The sequence below is a fragment of the Patagioenas fasciata genome, chromosome 2 (genome assembly GCF_037038585.1).
Source record: "Patagioenas fasciata isolate bPatFas1 chromosome 2, bPatFas1.hap1, whole genome shotgun sequence".
Taxonomy (NCBI): domain Eukaryota; kingdom Metazoa; phylum Chordata; class Aves; order Columbiformes; family Columbidae; genus Patagioenas; species Patagioenas fasciata.
This window is the reverse complement of record NC_092521.1, coordinates 109,046,637-109,065,958: the sequence shown is the minus strand read 5'-3', so window position 1 is coordinate 109,065,958 and position 19,322 is coordinate 109,046,637. Positions and strand designations below refer to the sequence as shown.

The 19,322-nt window shown below is 41.6% G+C and overlaps 1 protein-coding gene across 2 annotated transcripts in view; it reads left to right on the top strand.

Annotated features, from left to right (window-relative positions):
* The window catches only part of CNTNAP2 (contactin associated protein 2), a 1,148,794-nt gene that overhangs the window by 360,711 nt on the left and 768,761 nt on the right, over window positions 1-19,322 (top strand). For both annotated transcript variants that reach the window (XM_065830092.2, XM_071804698.1), the window contains exon 2: window positions 5,255-5,365. In XM_065830092.2, the coding sequence (XP_065686164.1) occupies window positions 5,255-5,365 (111 nt within the window). The remainder of the gene's footprint in view (window positions 1-5,254; window positions 5,366-19,322) is intronic.

The window sequence follows — 19,322 nt, the reverse complement described above, 5'->3', positions numbered from 1 at the left end:
TTGGATATTTGGAAAAATTTCTGCACAGAAAGGGTTGTCAGGCATTGGAACAGGCTGTGCTGGGAAGCGGTTGAGTCGCTGTCCCCGGAGGTGTTTAAAAGATGTGTAGATGTGGCGTGTAGAGCAGCTGATGTGGTGTGGGCATTACCACAGTGCCAGCAGGAAGTTTAAAATCGGCTGAAACCTAGAACTAGCACTCAGTCCCCGAGGTCAGCTGATCGGAGCCAGCGCAGCCGGATCCTCTTAGGCAGATCCCAAGGTACAGGGGATTTTTTGGTTTCGATTTTGCAACCCGGCAGCCCTTGCGGGAGCGGCTGGCATGACATACGCGTTGCCAGGGTAACAACAATCAGAGCCCCGCCCCCAGCCCTGAAACAGCCTCAGGGAGGGCAGGGACACGTCGCTGCCCACCAGGCGCTGGGAGGTGAGACCAGCGTGTGAAGGTGTGAGTACCACCCACACTGTGCTGCAGCAGCGGCTGTGGGAGCTCGTGCAGCAGGTGCAGAGGTTCTGTCCCTCCTTGCTCCATAGACCATCTCACCTATCGGCAGTCTCTCAGGCTGCAGCTTACCATGGTCTCCTCCAGACAGAGAGCTTGCCTCAAAAAGACTGTGGTGACCCAGTTGTAGGGCCTGCCCTGATTTGTGTCTGTTCAGGTCTCTGGCTGCAGGGAGTGCCAGAGGCTGCTGCTGCCGGGGGAGGGAGGCAGCATTGCACCTGTGTGAGGTGTGAGCAGGTGTGAGATCTGCTCAGCATGGTGGTGGAACTAAAGGAGGAGGTTGAGAGACTGAGGACCATCAAGGAGTGTGAGGAGGAGATTGGCTGGTGGAGAAATTCCCTGGCGTGCCAGCCAGAAAGGCACCAGGGAGATACCCCCAAAAGGTGATGGACCACCGGCCCTGTCAGGCAGAGGGGGGAGACCTGAGACAGCCCCTGCGCTGTGGCTGTCGGGCAGAGGTAAGGGACCAAAAACATGAGGAGAATTCAAAACAAGTCCCATTTCAGCATCACAGGCAACCCCTCTCCCTACCTGCCTTGCTTCTGCAGGTGCCCCTCCATAATAGGTTTGAGGCCCTGGATCTTGAGGGAGAGGTAGGTGAGGATGTGGTGGAAGGCCCAACTATGAGGTCATAAAGGAAGAGGCAGTTGACACCACACCTCAAGTCTGCCTCCAATAAGGAAGAAGGAAGGGTGATTGTAGTGGGTGATTCCCTTCTGAGAGGAACAGAGGGCCCAGTCTGCAGAGTTGACCCTCATTATAGGGAAGTGTGCAGTCTACCTGGAGCCCGGATCAGGGATATCACCAGGGCACTCCCCAGCCTGGTGCACCCAACAGACTACGACCCAATACTGATCTTCCAGACAGGTGGGCAGGAAGCTGCATCCTGTAGTCTGAGGGGAATGAAGAAAGACTTCAGGGCCTTAGGACAGTTGGTAAAAGAGTCTGGGGCTCAAGTGATTTTCTTTTCCCTCCTTACATTTTCGGGTGATGACGTGGGACAGAATAGAAGGATCCAGTCCCTAAATGCTCGGCTACAAGACTGGTGCTACAGGCAGGGCTTTGGGTTCTTGGATAATGGCTGGTTTTATGAGATACCGGTCTGGACAGTAATACATGGGAAAGGTTTATCTCACAGGGGCAAAAGGATGCTGGGACAGGAATTAGCAGGGCTCATTTGGAGAGCTTTAAATTAGATTTGAAGGGGATGGGGTTGTAGCTCAGCTTGCACCAGTGGGGCAGCACTCTAGAACTGATGAAGACCGGGAGGCCTCCTGTACCCCTAGAGTGAAATCAGTGTGATCAGCTCGCTCCCTGAAATGTCTGTACACAAATGCACACAGCATGGGGAATAAGCAGGAGGAGATATAAGCCTGTGTTTTGTCAGGAGATTATGATTTGGTGGCAATTACAGAGACATGGTGAGACAGCTCACATGACTGGAATGTGGTCATGGCTGTCTATGTCCTTCTCAGGAAAGACAGGCCAGCCAGGTGAGGTGGTGGAGTTGCTCTTTACGTGAGAGAGCAACTACAGTGTATTGAGTACTGTCCAGGGGAAGATGAGGAGCAAGTTGAGAGTCTGTGGATGAGAATTAAGGGGCAGGCTGGCATGGATGATACTGTTGTGGGTGTCTATTACAGGCCACCAGATCAGGGTGAGGAAGGTGATGAGGCCTTCAACAGGCAGCTGAGAGCAGCCTCACAATCACAGGCCCTGGTTATCATGGGGGATTTTAACTATCCTGATATTTGCTGGAAGGACTACTCAGCCAGCCAGCCAGCCGCAGTCCAGGAGGTTCCTCCAGTGCATTGATGATAACTTCCTAATGCAAATTGTGGATGAGCCAACTAGAAGAGGTGCACTCCTGGATCTCATTCTCACTAACAAGGAGGATCTGGTTGAAGTGGTAAAGGTTGAGGGCTGTCTTGGTTGCAGCAACCATGAGATGGTGGAGTTCAGGATCTCGTGTGGCAGGAACAGAATAGCAAGCAGAATGGCAACCCTGGAGTTCAGTAGGGCCAACTTTGGCCTTTTCAAGCAATTGCTAGGGGAAATCCCATGGGACAGGGTACTTGAAGGTAAAGGGGCCCAAGAGAGTTGGTTAGCATTCAAGGACTGTTTCTTCCAAGCTCAACATCAGAGCATCCCAACAGGTAGGAAGTCAAGGAAGGAAACCAGGAGATGTGTTTGGTTAAACAGGGAACTGTTGGGCAAACTCAAGTGGAAGAGGAGAGTTTACCAATCATGAAAGGAGGGGCTGGCCACTTGGGAAGAATATAAGGCTGTTGTCAGAGGATGTAGGGAGGCAACTAGGAAAGCTAAGGCCTCCTTAAAATTAAACCTTGCGAGAGTGGTCAAGGACAACAGAAAGAGCTTCTTCAATTACATGACAGATAAAACTAACAGTAGAGGCAATGTAGGCCCACTGATGAATGAGGTGGGTGCCCTGGTGACAGAAGATACAGAGAAGGCAGAGTTACTGCATGCCTTCTTTGTCTCTGTCTACAGTGCTGGACGCTGTTCTGAGGAGCCCCGTACCCCTGAGGCCCCAGATGAAGTCAGGACAATGGAGGAGTTTGCCTCGGTTGGTGAGGACTGGGTTAGGGAGCAATTAAGCAATCTGGACATCCATAAATCCATGGGTCCTGATGGGATGCACATGTGGGTGCTGAGGGAGCTGGCTGAAATCATTGCTAGGCCACTCTCCATCATCTTTACTAAGTTGTGGGAAATGGGAGAGGTGTCTGAGGACTGGAGGAAAGCAAATGTCACTCCAGTCTTCAAAAAGGGCAAGAAGGGGGACCCAGGTAACTATAGACCGGTCAGCCTCACATCCATCCCTGCAAAGGTGGTGGAACAAGTTATCCTTGGTGCCATCTCAGGGCAAATCAAGGATAAGAGGGTCATTAGGAACAGTCACCATGGCTTCACCAAGGGGAAGTCATGCTTAACCAACCTCATAGCCTTTTATGAGGACATAACCAGGTGGATAGATGATGGTAAAGCAGTGGATGTGTTCTATCTTTATTTCAATAAAGCATTTGACACCATCTCCCACATCATCCTCGCAGCTAAACTGAGGAAGTGTGGTCGGGACGATTGGGTAGTGAGATGCACTGTGAACTGGCTGTAGCCAGAGTGGTAGTCAATGGTGCGGACTCTAGTTGGAGGCCTGTATCTGGTGAAGTCCCTCAGGGGTCGTTACTGGGACCAATACTATTCAATATATTAATCAGCGACTCAGATGAGGGAATAGAGTGCACTGTCAGCAAGTTTGCTGATGACACCAAGCTGGGAGGAGTGTCTGACACACCAGAAGACTGTGCTGCCATCCAGCGAGACCTGGACAGGCTGGAGAGTTGGGTGGGGAGAAATTTAATGAAATATAGCAAGGGCAAGTGTGGAGTCTTGCATCTGGGCAGGAACAATTCCAGGTACCAGTATAAATTGGGGAATGACCTGTTGGAGAGCAGTGTAGGAGAAACAGACTTGGGGGTCCTGGTGGACAGCAGGATGACTGTGAGCCAGCACTGTACCCTTGTGGCCAAGGAGGCCAATGGCATCCTGGGGTGTATTAGAAGGGGAGTGGTTAACAGATTGAGAGAGGTTCTCCTGCCTCTCTACTCTGCCCTGGTGAGGCCACATCTGGAATATTGTGTCCTGTTCTGGGCCCCTCAGTTCAAGAACAACAGGGAATTGCTGGAGAGAGTCCAGCGCAGGGCAACGAAGATGATTAAGGGAGTGGAGCATCTCCCTTATGACGCAAGGCTGAGGGAGCTGGGTCTCTTAAGCTTAGAGGAGACTGAGGGGTGACCTTATTAATGTTTACAAATGTATAAAGGGTGAGTGTCAGGAGGATGGAGCCAGGCTCTTCTCAGTGACAACCAATGATAAGGCAAGGAGCAATGGGTACAAACTGGAACACAAGAGGTTCCACTTAAATATGAGACGAAACTTCTTCTTAGTGGGTGACAAAAGACTGGAACAGGCTGCCCAGGGGTGTTGTGGAGTCTTCTTCTCTGGAGACATTCAAAACCCACCTGAACGCCTTCCTGTGTAACCTCATCTGGGTGTTCCTGCTCCAGCAGGGGGATTGGACTAGATGATCTTCTGAGGTCTCTTCCAACCTGTTCCAGTGCCTTACCACCCTCAGTGAAGAGTTTCTTCCTTGTATCTAATCTAAATCTTTGAAGTTTAAAGCCATTACCCCTTGTCCTATCCCTACATATCCTTGTAAAAAGTTCTTCTCCAGCTTTCATGTGGGTCCCCTTTAGGTACTGGAAGGTTACTGTAAGGTTTCCTTAGAGCCTTCTCTTCTCTGGGCTGAACAACCCCAGCTTTCTTAGCCTGTCTTCATAGGAGTGGTGCTCCAGCCTTCTGAACATCTTCATGGCCCTCCTCTGGACTTGCTCCAACAGGTCCATTTCCCTCTTATGATGGGGGCCCCAGAGCTTAACGCAGTATTCCGGGTGGGGTTATATGGGAGTGGAAAGAGGGGGAGAATCACCTCCCTTGACATGTTGGTCGCACTTCTTGTTTGGTGTTTTCTTTGTGTTGTTTTTGTTGTTGTTGTTGTTGATTGGTTGGGGGTTGGTTTGTTTGTTTTTCCTGAAGTGTTGAGGTGCAGCCACATGCATTTGACATGTACAAAATTACAAAAAATTTTTTGTTACCAAAAATAAAGGGCACATTGCCCCTTAATGTGTATGAATTATTAAGAGCATGAAGTGAAACTATTTTCTTGTGTTTCAGAAAAGTGTGATGAACCTCTGGTCTCAGCGTTACCCCACTCCTCCTTCAGCAGCTCATCATCTATGACAAGCAGCTATGTGCCAGGTTATGCAAAGTTAAACAAGAGAGGAGGTAAGGGACACTCTATACCTTAACACTCAGATGTTTAGAGAAAAAAATGATGAACGATATTTTTAGTATGACTTATTTTGTAAAATGAATTAATTTTTGGTTCATTGTATGTGACAGTCATTGCACTCCATTGCACTGCAGGGAAAAATACACTACTGATAACATGTAGCAGCATGGGCCAAATGCTTAATATCGATGAACTCATATGGTATGGTTGTATAATTGACTTCAGTTAAAAAGACATACCTGTGTTCATTGGATGAATGGACATTTGCGAAGTCGTGCTTGTTGGAGCAAAACTAAACTTTGTTGCTGTGTTGGTTTGTTTCCCCCTTAGCAATGAGTGCTATCATTCAGCTTTTTCTGGCACTACAGGAACTTCGCTTTTTGCTTATACTTCTGTAATGCCATGAGCTGTTTTTCTGAAGTAAGAAAGCCACCTCAGTTTTGGTGGTTGGAAGAATAAGTGCATAAGTTTGATCTACCTGGTCTTAACTATATCCTTAGGGCTAGGAAAATGGTCTGAACACAAGTCTTTACCTTCAGTTGTAGGAATCCTCCTAGCTTTCCTTGATATATCTAGATATCTGTGTATATATATATATCATTTTGATATCAATCTCTAAAATAATTTCACAGGAATGATACATTAAAACATGACACTTTAATGGGAAATGCGTATTCTGATTACTGTTGATATTTTTTTTTCTAAATAGTATCAATCTAAAAGTCCTGGAATCTAAAATTTCAGAGATTGTTGGGAAATTAGCTTATGATTGAATACAAAAATATTATCTTACTGACCTAGAGAACCTAGAGTTAAGAAATACTTTCATTTCAGGGAGGAAGAAGAGAGACCGAGTAACTACAGTACCCCAGTCTTCTAAATCCTAAAGATGTATAATAATGGTTATTAGACTTGTGGAAGGTTGGGTTATTTGCATTGCTGTTTTTATTTTTCCTGCTCCTGAAGGAATCATGTTTCTCCTGCCTAGATACCGTATTCTGCCTCCTTGTTCTCAAAAAAAAAAGAAAGAAAAAACGAAAAAAAGAAAAAAAGGGCGATCTTTTGTCTTTAGGTGTTTGTAAACAAAATCTGGAATACTTTCAAATGGTGGAACACCCTTGAGGTTAAAAGCAGAATTTGCGGCATCAAAACAAAGGCCTAGGCTGCCCATGTTGTCCACCAGTTTTTAATAATGTTGTTTGTATGGCTTCTGAGTCAAGAAGAAACACCTTATGAGCAAAGCCATGCATTTACTTTTAGCCTAGTTGTCAGCAAAGGCTAATTATTGGCCTAGCTATTATTTAAAAAAAAATAAAATATACTGGTAGGGAGAAGTCTTTATATATATATATACATACATACATACTTTCTTGTGTATATCACTTTCCCTGGTGTTATGTTCCCCCTGTTCTGGTGGATGGTTCTAGCTGGGGGAGAAGCTGTGATGTATTGTCAGTGTCCCAGACCCGTTACTGGGAGGATGACTCAGACGTGAATGACAACGTTGACATGGCAGGATCTGCTTTGGATTAACTTTATGTGCTTTCAGGGAATGGGAGAGGGGAGCTGTTGTTACATGAGGAGAGCCAGGCTGGAGATACGGGCAACCCTGGGGCAGGTGGTACCCTGGCTGCTGGGCTGCCATCCCCTGTGCATAAGGGTGGGCATTGCTTCTGGCACCAGAAGGTTCTGCCAGTTGTCTGAAGATCATTGCACAGGAAGGGATGAGCCAGGTCTAATGTAGAGGCAGGAAGCTCAATCCACAAGTGGGGAAGAAATGGGCCTGGGTGTGAATACACCTAGGACAGGGCTGAAATGGGCACCCCAGGCCCATGGGCAGAGGGAGTGGGTCTCCATTGGCACCGGACAGGACAGCTGTGGGCTGTTGGTACCCTCAGGGCCCTGACATTGATCTTTGTTTATCACTCTGGAATTCCATATGTCTGAATTCTCTGTATGTGTCTCTTTTACATGCATAGTATTCTTGTTCTTTGATCTCTTTTTCTGGTTTTGTTTCATTTTGGTTTGGTTTGGTTTGTTTGTTTGTTTTTGTTGTTGTTGTTGTTGGTTGTGGGTTTTGTTTGTTTTTCTATTTTGGTTTGATTTTAGTCCTGTAAAGTCAGCCCTAGACAGCTCCCGAGGTTGCTTTCTTTTAATGATGGTAATTGACCTGGTGAGTTGCATATAGCCCTTCTCCCTCTAGTACCACCTTGTGCCTGTGCTTTCAATACCTCTGCTATCATCCTATGATTGTAGTCCTCTGCATGATGTTTTGGTTCTACAGTAATAGTTTGTTCTCTACAGAGTATCTACTTTAGGTACAGAAATATATCAGAATTATTATACCAATAGGCACTAGCCCATGCAATCACAAAGCTAAGCTAAAGGTAAAACAGATTAGGCTATGTTACCTGCTTGTTAGAAAATTGCTATTACAACTGAACAAGCTAAACAGACTATCAAGCTGTAGTCTTGAAGCCCTGCAGAACTGATGCAAAGCCTGTGGCCTGGAAATTTCTTTGGTTTTAGGTCTGCAGACTAGCAGATAGCATTGTTTATTGCTTCAGAAATTTATAAGTCAACTTCTGAATGAGAATAGATGCCATTTCATGCTGGATTTGGGATTTTATTGCAGTGCTACCTTTATTTTACTACATACTTTTCAGTAATTCTCAGTCTTTCTGTTGCAATGTGTTTGAACCTGGCTTTAATTTGTGTTTTCAGCTGTTCATTATCCAGATGAAAAATGTTAAGGAACAGTTCCATTCTAAAATGCTGCTGATCATTTGGCTTGAATTTTACTGTATCTGATCATAGTTGTGTTCATTTGCTTTCTATTCCTTGCTCTACAGTCTACAAAAAGTAATTAGAATCACTCTAATATGATAAAGATTTGCATCAACCTGGTGGGCAGGATCTTCAAACTGATTTTAGATGACTACTTCTTCTTTTAGTTTACTAGACTTTATTCTTTTGTTAGTGAAAGATAAATCAGTCATTTGGATTTTTTTTCTTATTATTAAAAGAAATTTCCCCTCTCCTTTCTTACCCTTGTAATCACTACAGTGTAGTTTCTTTTAATGATGTTTCTTTAGCAATATGGATCTACAGTGCTGTCATTAATCAAACATTTGCTTAATTTCCTCTATCAAAAGGTCATTTGAAATTTGGTTGCATCTCTTTGCTTAAATACAGACTTCTTTAGATTGCTGTCATCCATCTCTTGATACCTGTGAAGCCTAGCACACATACTTTTCAAAACTGAAGCTTCGATATATACATTACCTTATTTTGCTTTCCTAATTCCAGTGCCAGTAAAGTACTGCAGAATTCAGGAATGTGTTTAACATGGGAACTTGGCCTTTGTTGTCTTTGTGCTTCTGCTTCCACAAATGATAAAAAATAGCTCAGTTTTAATGCTGAGCTATTTTGCAACATCATGAAATTACAGATGTTTCTAGTCAAACCAATAATAAGGGAATCCAGGTTTTTTTCTTTCCAAAGCGTCATTATCAGCTAATAGGTTCACAAATCAAACGTGCTATTTAAACCACATTGTGCTCAAGTAATTAAACGGAAAGAACTCCACCCCCTCCTGCCCCAGACCCTTTATTTAAGGAAATATGCAATTTAAATATTCTGGTCTCCAACCCAGTTATAATTTTCTTCATCGTTTTCACGGCACTTCATTCTAGACTGGAAAACCCTTAAACACAATAGATAGCTTATTTTATTCTCTTGATTAAGACATTGATTGACTGAACAGTCACATCATATTATTAAGAATGTTGTACTTGTGACTGTAGTTGTTCTGGTTTAGTTTCGTGCTATAAATGTTGCAATTGGAAGGATACACATCAAAGAGTTTAATATTTTCAGCAGTTTGTAGGAGGCTTAAAAAGCAGAAACATCCACAAATTTATTCCTAATATCTGATATCACTTTGTTCACAAATCCTGTAACTAGTGGTTTAAGCAAACGTAACTAAAACTTCATGGAATGGCATTGATCTGGAAACTGAGCTTCCAGGATCTACCTTTAGGGTATTTTGCTTTGTCAGTATGTGAGAATATTTCATGTTATCCACAGCTGTCTACTCAGAGCCTTGTAAGCCTTTGCTGACTTAGAGATTAGTACATATACTTTGTTCAAAGGAAATGTAGATTCATGGCCAGAGTATGACTTGACTAGAAAAATTAATTTCTCCAAATCTGTTTACTTGGTGCTTCAAGTTCTGATCCTTATTCCAGTTCTGATCCTTGTTCCAGTTCTGATCCTTATTTCTTATTAGGGGAAGCAGAGAGATTCTTTCTCAGAATCACCAACACAGAAGTCATTCTTATTGGCACATAAACATATGCCATTAAGTTCTTGATAGCACTTTGACACTTTTTAACTGAAATCTAGTTAGTAGACTAGCTAAAAATATTTTAGTTCCTTCCATTTTTGTCCTACCTGTTCTGCAAAAGTAGCCCATATTGCCACCACCTTAATAACTAAAGTGGCACCAGAGTGAAGAAAAGTTTTCAATTAGCTCATTCTAAACCTTTTTCAAAATCTATCTGCAGTAGCTTTTGCATTTGAGATGTCAAGGTTATAAGGTCTAAAAATTTTTGACCTGCCGTCAGTAGAATCAATAGACTGTATCACATCATAAGGAGGATTCTTAGCACAAGTTTGATCTACTGCATTATCAATCTTCCTTTTAATGGTTCCCAAACTATTGGACCTTACACTTCTTGCTAGTACAAGAATTAATGCTGTCCATAATCCACCTCATACCATTTTAATTTAGGGAAGAAATTCTACATTATTTCAACATAATGTAATGTTATATAATTGGAAGCTGCTTGAAACTGAGCAGAGTCTCAGGACTTCAGAAATAATCCCAGTAGACAGTGAAAGTATGAAGGTCATAATGAATCTTTGGATGTATGGAAATTATCTTTTGTGCAGTGGAAAAAAGAAGAAATCTGGCATCCAGAGCCCTCTTTCACGTCCAGCATTAGAGGACAATCTGAAGCTGCCAACAAAATTGATAATGGAACACCAGAGGAGTTTTCTGTAAGGCAGTTGATCTTCAAAAACCAGTCCTTTTATCACCACTATGTAACTCCTGTCCAGGCTTTTGTATTTCTTTCAATCAGGGTGCTGACCTTGATCTGTTATCAGAATTATTGATATGTCTATAAAACAAGCATCAAAAATTTTAAGTATTAGCATAGGTGTAATTGAGACAGGATTTTTTTTTTTCTCAGTGGAGTTGTAAATTTTGCCTTCTGAGTGGAAGATGCAAGAACTTATCTGTAATGGGATATGATTCTTTTATTCCCCAAATCGTTCCCAGTAGGTCAATTAGATCTGTTCTGCAACTGCTCTACCAATATAATAAAATGCTTCTGAGAGTCTCACATTAGAAGAAATTGGGGACATCTTGCCTAAGCTCTTTTTAGCATGGCCATTAAAACCTCAAGTACTATCAGCAATATCACTACTTCTCCAGTTCCTTACTGCTTTTCTATAATGGTGTATGAAAAGGATTTCATAGAATCATAGAACCAGAATGTTTTTTGTTGAAAGAGACCTTAAAGATCATCTAGTTCCAACCCCCCTGCCATGGGCAAGGACACCTTCCACTAGATCAGGTTGCTTAAAGCCCCATCCAGCCTGACTTTGAACATTGCCAGAGATGGGGCATCCACAGCTTCTCTGGAGAGCCTGTTCCAGTGCTTCACCACCCTTATCACAAATAATTTCCTCTTTATATCTCACCTAAATCTATCTTCTTTCAGTTTAAAATCACTACCCCTCATCCTATCACTACGCTCCTGGATAGAGAGTCCTTCCCCATCTTCCCTGTAGACCCCTTTTAAGTACTGAAAGGCTGCAACAGGGTCTGCCTGGAGCCCTCTCTTCTCTAGGCTAAACAACTCCAATTCTCTCAGCCTGTCCTCATGTAGTTTTCCTTTTGACATAGTGAACATAGAAGGGGTGGTTTGCATAAACCTGGATTCTGTGAGTTGCTTGGGCTTGTCTGTTGATGGGACTTGCCAGAAATTTAGTTTGAGTGTGAATCTCAAAATAAGGAGGTGCTCACTCTGCATCATTGTCCAGATAGGACAGTGGGGAGTTAGTGGGCTGTAATTAACACACTGCAGATTGTCACCCTAAATACCACAGTCTTCTTAGGTCGGCAAGACCTTTGAGCGCACTGAGAATGCCTGTACACAGCATAACTAGTTATATTTTGATTAAACCCTCTTAGAGGAAAGTTATTGCAGAGTTGCCAGTGGTTTGTAAATTTACTGCCCAGGTTACTGAATGCTGTCTTTTCTACATACATAAGCATATAAGAGTAATGGATAGAGTAGTATAAAAGAACAGTAGCAACTATGAGGGAGAGAGTAGTATCATCTACTTAGCTTTTGTCTGTTTATAAGAGGGCTCTTGCTGAGTAAGAATTTATAAATAACTAAAATGAGGTTGCCTATAAATAATTAAACAGATCTCTTTCTGTAAATATGTGCTTTATATAAACACATTGCACAATCCAATATAGTTTATTTGCTGAAACTGTGCCATGTAATTCATAGTAGGTCAACTTAGGTGATCAGAAGTCAGGACAAATTAAATGTTGTTACCTGTTAAATAATTACTTTTCCATTTGAAAAAACGTGGTAAATGAGTTATTCATTGCTTAAATGAACTGCCAGAAGGTTGTTTTTTTATTAGCACAACCTTAAAAACATGTTTGCATTGGACATAGCATTCTTTGTGTTGTACATGGTATAAACAACTGTATTTCTGGAATGTTTTAGAGAGAGTACAAGTATGTGATGTTTTGTCATGGGTGTTGGGGTTTTATTTTGTTTTTGTTGTTGCTTTTAATTCACTTCAACATGTAGCTTCTTTAGGAACTCCTTTACCTGTGGGGATAAATTAAAACACTACCATTTTATTAGTAATATGGCCTCTTGGTATTATTCCTAATAAAAATTTTGTGTAACACTAACTTCTACCTCTGGGTTTTTTCTTCTTTTAAAATCCATAAATAATTCAGGCTCCACTCATCATTTGTGAGTTCTTTTGGAACTAGGAAGGAAAGTCATGTAGGAAAGGCATTTGTCCCCTCATAGCTATTATGTTGTGGTCAAATATTACTACTGGATTTGTATAATTTCCTGTATGTCTTTATCTGCCTCATATCCTACCACAGAGTAAATTTTACTTCACCTTCAAAATAAATAGCCAGGCCCCCTGCTTTGATTTGTAATGCAACTCATTTCAGCTCCGTGAATGCTTGCATCTTGGTTTTGAAGACAGTTGTGGTTGCCACTCAGTTGACATGGAAGCACTTGTTTTCTGTGCTTCAATGGTCTCTCCCTGATGAAACATTTTTCATAAATACCTACATTTTGTAGAAAAATTCTTAAAAACACAAATAAAATTGTTTGCAATAGCTCCTTCCTCTGAAACCTCAGGCTCTTTCAGTCTATGGAGCAAAATATGAGGGCGGTAGGAAGAAAACATGCATTTTAAGGAGATAGCATATTTTGTGAAGGGGGACAAAAATTACCAGTATACATCCAGGTTAGACTGTTGTGTTGAAAAAGTAACTTTAAAATGGAAAAACGTCACCCTTTTTATTCACAACACAATCCGAGAAACAAAGTCTGTGGAAAGTGAAGCTCAAATAATTGGATAAAAATGAAGCATCATTAGCTTATGCTAATTTACCATAACTCAACAAATGCAGAAAGCATGACCGTTTTTCCAGTTCATAACTGATTTGTTAATTAAAGTGTTCAGAATACCTAATTAGCTTATTTAATACATGTCTAGATGGGGAGAAGACAAAAAATAATACTGAGTGCTCTCTAAAGAGAGAGCTTTGTATGTGAAACTTTTTCTCCAGTAATTGATTTCAGAGGATCAGTTCCAAGTCCAGCTGGAGACATAAAGAAAATCGAACAGATATCTAGGGCCACAGGTGGACTGGGACAGCAGATTCACCCTGGCCCTCCTGAGCAGCTAGCTTTTTAATTGTTTCAGAAGCTAATTGACAGCTGTCTCTGGCAGGAAAGTGGCTGTGCTGCTGGTAAAGGGTAGGCAGCCTCATAGACATCTGTATGTTACAGATGTACTTTCCCTATGTCCTTAGGATCTGGTGCAGCTCTTGCTGTTTATCCCCAGTACTCTTGAGGAAAGGCTGAGAGAGCTGAGGTTTTTCAGCCTGGAGAAGTCTCTGGGGAGACCTTATTGCAGCCTTTCGGTACTTAAAAGGTGCCTATAAGAAAGATGGGGAGAAACAGCCTGTTGCCGTAGGACAAAGGGTAATGGTTTTAAACTAAAGGAGGGGTCATTTGGGCTAGACGTGAGGAAGAAATTTTTTACAATGAGAGTGGTAGAACACTGGAACAGGTTGCCCCAAGAAGTGGGGTTCTATGACTATCCTAAAAGCCTAGATTTCAAGTTGAAGCTTTCTTAAGCAGCATTGGGACATTCACTTGAAAACAGTGAAGAAATTTGTTTAGGTGTCCTTACTGGCTTAATCTTTATGCTATCTTGAAAAGGCAGACCTGGTGAGCTCTCCAAGGCCACTTGGAATACTTACATTCTTATTTGCATTTGAGCAGGACTGAAAGGTCTCAAATATATGGGGTGGATGATGAATTTATACTTGAGCTTTATAGGCGGTATGTTATATCTAATCTTTCTCTTTCTTACTGTTTGCAGTCAGCTGCTTCAAATTTCATACAGATGTGCCATACACATAAGATACATTAGAAGTTTTCACACTCTTTCTAAATCTCATTAAAGTGGAATTGCTTTTATTTGGTCTATGTTTCTGAAGCATTCGTCAAGCTGACATTCACAGAAGTATCACCTGTACATGGAGGTGTTAGTATTAGTCAGATGACATATCGGTGTTACTGCAAGAAGAGTATTGCCAATGGCAGCTTCTTGCCTGCATAAAGACAATTTTTCACAGAAGGATATCAGTCATTGTGAATCAGGCACTAAGTTATATAGTCAATCCACTTAAAGATTGCAGACATTAGCTCTGATGTCTAATTTCAGTTCTTAAAACAGGGCGTGGGGTTTTATTCTATTTAAAAAGCTTGTACACTTTATATTAACTCTAAAATTTAATTATAAAGGGTGAGACTTTTCCTAAAAAATGCATGGTCATGACACATTAGAGTTCTGCTAGATGCCTCCTCAACCCAGTGATTCACAAGGAACTTGTCTGCACTGGAGTTGGCACATTTAATGAGTAAATTATAAAACTTTGTATTCCTCAGACAATGTAGCTACTGCATTTGAACAGATGGATGGGAACGTGTGTGATTAAAAAAACCCAACAACTTGACATAGGAAAACTGGCCAGCCTCTTTTGACAGGTCCAGTATATTTGGGAATAGAAGAGGCTGACAGTTTAGATATCCTAGTCTAGGTTATATCTACAGTTACTTCAGAACAAGATTCAGAGATGTGAGAGACTCATCGGGAATTAAGGCAAAGATGCTGTGTGTGGACAAAAGATGCACTGTTAGCTGCTACCAAGGTAGGTGCCTCTTGTCACACACTAGAAGTGTTTCACCCTTTTCTGCACACAAAATGCAGGTTTTTCTTACATAGATGGGTGTAGTGCAACTGGTAGATAGCTTCTTCGAGCATAGCCAGAGCCCTGCCTTTTCCAAAATAAGTCATAAACAAGCATAAATGCTGGTAGAAATGGGAGCTATTTGGCTACCATTATAACCTCCTAGTACAGTAATATGCTGAAAGACAGAAAAGAAATAATGTCATAAAATTAGGCTATTTGCTCCGGAATGGGAGAGTGCACCTATTATTCATATTTCAGCTTTCACAATTAGACTTAGATTATTGACAAGCAAATCTGAGCTACACTGTAAGAGACAGTACATTAATACTCATTTTTCTGTATGTGAGTTGTTACATAAGTCACAAAACATACCTCTGGATCTAGAGGAGTCTGACTTAGCATCCAGTCCCACATCATAGGTTTCCTGTTGGTTTCACTTCCTTTTTTCTCACTTTCTTAGATGAAAATATTTTTAATGCATTTGTGTGTAATTCATTTTAACATTGATAAAAATGACACTCATTTGAAAGAAAAAGAGTGCATCAGCTCATACTGAGCAAGATCACTTATTTTAGAAAGCTTCAGCTTTATGTAAGCCTTGTATAGCAAGGTAAGGTGGAAAGGGAAGAGGTTAATGATGGAGTGTTGTATAGAGACCACTCAGAGCTTTTTGAGCAAGAGAAAATCCTTCCCTTGAGTAAGAGACATAATAATATTCTGTTATTAGGTTATAACTGTAGGTGATATTTGAGTCAGCTTTGTGCAGAATGGCAGATGACTTTAACACTGCAGGGTGAGAAACTGTTGGTGTAATTAAAAAGCAACAGTTTAGTTACGGTGATCCAGAGATATCTGTCTATCTATCTGTCTATGTATCTATATATCTATGTGAGTTACACTTTCTGTGTTCTCTGTATGGAGATTGGTTGTGCTGAAGGACTAAGGACCAATCAGAAGAAGTGTCAATAGCAGTTTAACCCTTTCCTCCTGCTCTCTGCCCCGCTTTTCTCCTGATCTGATCTATTTGTTTAGCTGTGGTATATTGTTCACATAGGATAATATTGTTCTGTATTGCATGTAGTAATTTGTTGATGGTAGTTTGTTGGCCAGCTAAGAAAAAACTGAATATAGACAGTGAACTGTTTTCTGACTGCTTCTAGAACAGATTTATATTTCTTTGAGGATGGACTTACATTCTTTGTGACAAAATTTGTTTGAATGGTTGATTTTCCAAGTCACTCAATGCTAGATAATTTTTTCTACTGAAATTCATATGGCTGTATATTTGATAAGCATTGGAAGGATGAAAGCTTGAAAAACTGCTTTTTGAAAAGTTGTATTCTGTACGTCCTTGCTTTTCAGTGTTGACTACCATAAAATTTAGCATTTCTGCTGGGCACTTTACTCCCAGTGAGCTAATTCTGCTTTGGTTAAGAAAGTTTTCAGAAATCATCTGATGTTTGTAAGGATCAAAGGGTCCTGGAGTATTTAAAAATGGGCACTTGACCATGTCTGTTAACTATAAAATATTTATAGATCTGGAATGAGTAGCTGTAAGTTATCTTGCAGTCATCTCTGGCTTCTTAGCTTTTGCTAAAAGAGATTACCTGGTTTTGAGGGGAGAATCAGGTGACATTGGGCAGTGCTTTAAAGAGGAGTAAACAAGGTTATTCCTGAGCAAAACAGCGTATCGTGCTTTTGCTGGAAGGAAATTTTGTTTGGTATAACATTTTGTTGCACTCAGAGGGCTTTAGCTGACATTATTCCAAGTGTAGAATACATAGAAATTGGATGTTTCTTTTGATACACAAGCTAAGTTGTTTTTAATATATACTGAGAGAGATGGTACGTGAACTGCTTTGTTTTCTTCAAAGCTTCAAGAAGCTGTTTGTTTTCTATGGCAGAGAAAGAATCTCCAGCAAAAGCCAGTGGTGGTTTTATTTAATTTGCTGACTTAAGCAGCTGATCAGCAACATCTCTCAGAACACATTTTGAATACATCGAGACGGTTGTTGCTAGTACATGTGGGTTTCCAGGTGTGGGTTTTGTTTGTTGTTGTTTGTGGGATTTTTGTTTGGTGGGTTTGTTGTTTGTTGTTTTTGTTTGTTGGTTGGTTGTTTCTAATTCTTCTAATTGTGATTAAGAATCACAGAGTGGTTGGGGTTGGAAGGAACCTCTGGAGATCATCTAGTCCAACCTGCCTGCTAAAGCAGGTTCACCTAGAGCAGATTGCACAAGAATGTGTCCAGACGGATTTTGAATGTCTGCAGAGAAGGAGAATCCACAACCTCCCTGGGCAGCCTGTTCCGGTGTTCTGTCACCCTCACTGTGAAGAAGTTTCTCCCCATATTTAGAAGAAACCTCCCATGCAGGTCTCACCTGCAGCTTCAGCTTCCTGGCCACAGTATTTGTGCTGAGAAGGGTGAAGGATTTGTGGAAGACCTCACCTTCTTGGCATGTCCCCAGGCATGGCTTCCTTCAGGCTGTTCCCTGAACCGCTGTGGTTGCTCTTCTTGGTTTCATCCTCATCAGCATTGCTGTCATCCTTCTCTCTAGGCAGTGTGCACCAGCCCCACTTCCTCTTCTCCAGGCTGCCACAGGGGTACTCCGAACCAGGCATTCGGGGTGCTATAGGCTTGCCTTGCTCCTCACCTGCATCGGGCATGGATATCTTTAAGGCTCCTCCACGCCCAGAACTGTTGTTGTAGAGGATCTGGATTTTAGAGGGGACAGGCATGAGGAACAGAAAGCAACAGGGCAGCTGTTTCTTAATGTATAGCTGGTTTTGTCTTTGGTCACATTGATTTATGCTTACATTTCATCTGCTTTTTCCTTCTTCTGATGGCTACAATGCTTATTTGAAAGCATGATTTTTTATTTTCTGCACTTTCTTAAATATTTTTCTTCTTTTTCAAATGCACTACCACCAGGAAACAAAATGCAGATTGTTATTAATTACAGAGGCCCTGATGCTCTGCCAGGTTTCAGATCCAGTGGCTGTTTCAATTGGTGGCTCATGTATTACAATGCCAAGCGAGCAGTAGCTGCTTCTCCCATTCCCAGAGTGCTCAGCAGAGAAAAGAGCTCTATGTTAATGCAGAATCATGCAGTATAAAATAATATGATCTTAATCACCCTGCCACCCAGAGCATTTTCAGAAAAATAAAAATAGCATGAGGGTAAAAAACCAAGGGTATCTTATTGCTCTCTGCAACTACCTGAAAGGAGGTTGTAGCATGGAGTGTGTTGGTCTTTTCCGAAGTAACAAGCAATAGGATGAGAGGAAAGGGCCTCAAGTTGTGCCAAGTTTAGATTGGATACTAAGAAAATCTTCACAGAAAGGGTTGTCAAGTTGCCCAGGTAAATGGTGGAGTCACCCTGAACAGGTGAACAGGTTTAAAAGATGCATAGGTGAGGTTCTTAAGGACGTGGTTTAAGGGTGAACTTGGCAGTGTTAACAGTTGGACTTTGTGATCTTAAAGGTGATCCTACCAAAATGATTCGATTAATTATGAGCCAAATTATTGTGAGCAAACTCTTAAAAGTTACTTCTAGTTTCAAGGCAAAACCTAATTCTATATATTATATGCAGAATATATTATTTTAAACATGCTGATGATGATGCTTTAGCTCTTCTCTTGGAACAGTAAGCAATGTGAAGTGCAGCTAAGGTGGCAACCAACAAATTTGACTATCAATGTCATCCAAAGTCACCTGCAAAGTAGTACTATAGCTAGAGATCAAAACAGAGATTCCAGAAACTGATTAGGAATTGCCCATAAATTATCTGAAATGGTCTAGTTCTCACGTTTCTGCTAGACTTTAATTAAATATGTTGATCCTTTCACAGGAAGAAGTTCCACAGCTGTCTGTTCTGAGGCTGGAGGACCTTGGTTATAAATATGTGGTATTTCCCATCCTTTGAGAAAAGCTACTAGCTTACCAGCTCAGTAGGTGTGATATGGCAGTTCCCATGCTCTTGTTCTCTTACAGTTGGGCCATCCATGAGGCGGGACTTGCAATGACAGGGTCTTCTGGGGAAATCTACAGGCTTATCCAATTTTATGGATGATTGCAACACTTTCAGTCTTTCAAACTTGACTACAAAGGCAAGGAAGTTTAAAGGAACAGGGTAAGTTAACTGCAAGTAAGAAAGAAGACAGGAGAGACCACAAAATAAATTGATTTGCCCTATCGGTACAGATCCAGAGCTTATGGAAAAATGTAGTTGGGACTGTGAAGTAAAAGCTACAAACAAGCTCCTAAGTTAACTGAGATAAGGAAATAACATAAATAAAGCCTTCGATTTGACAAGAGTATTGGAGTTAGCAGAATCATTA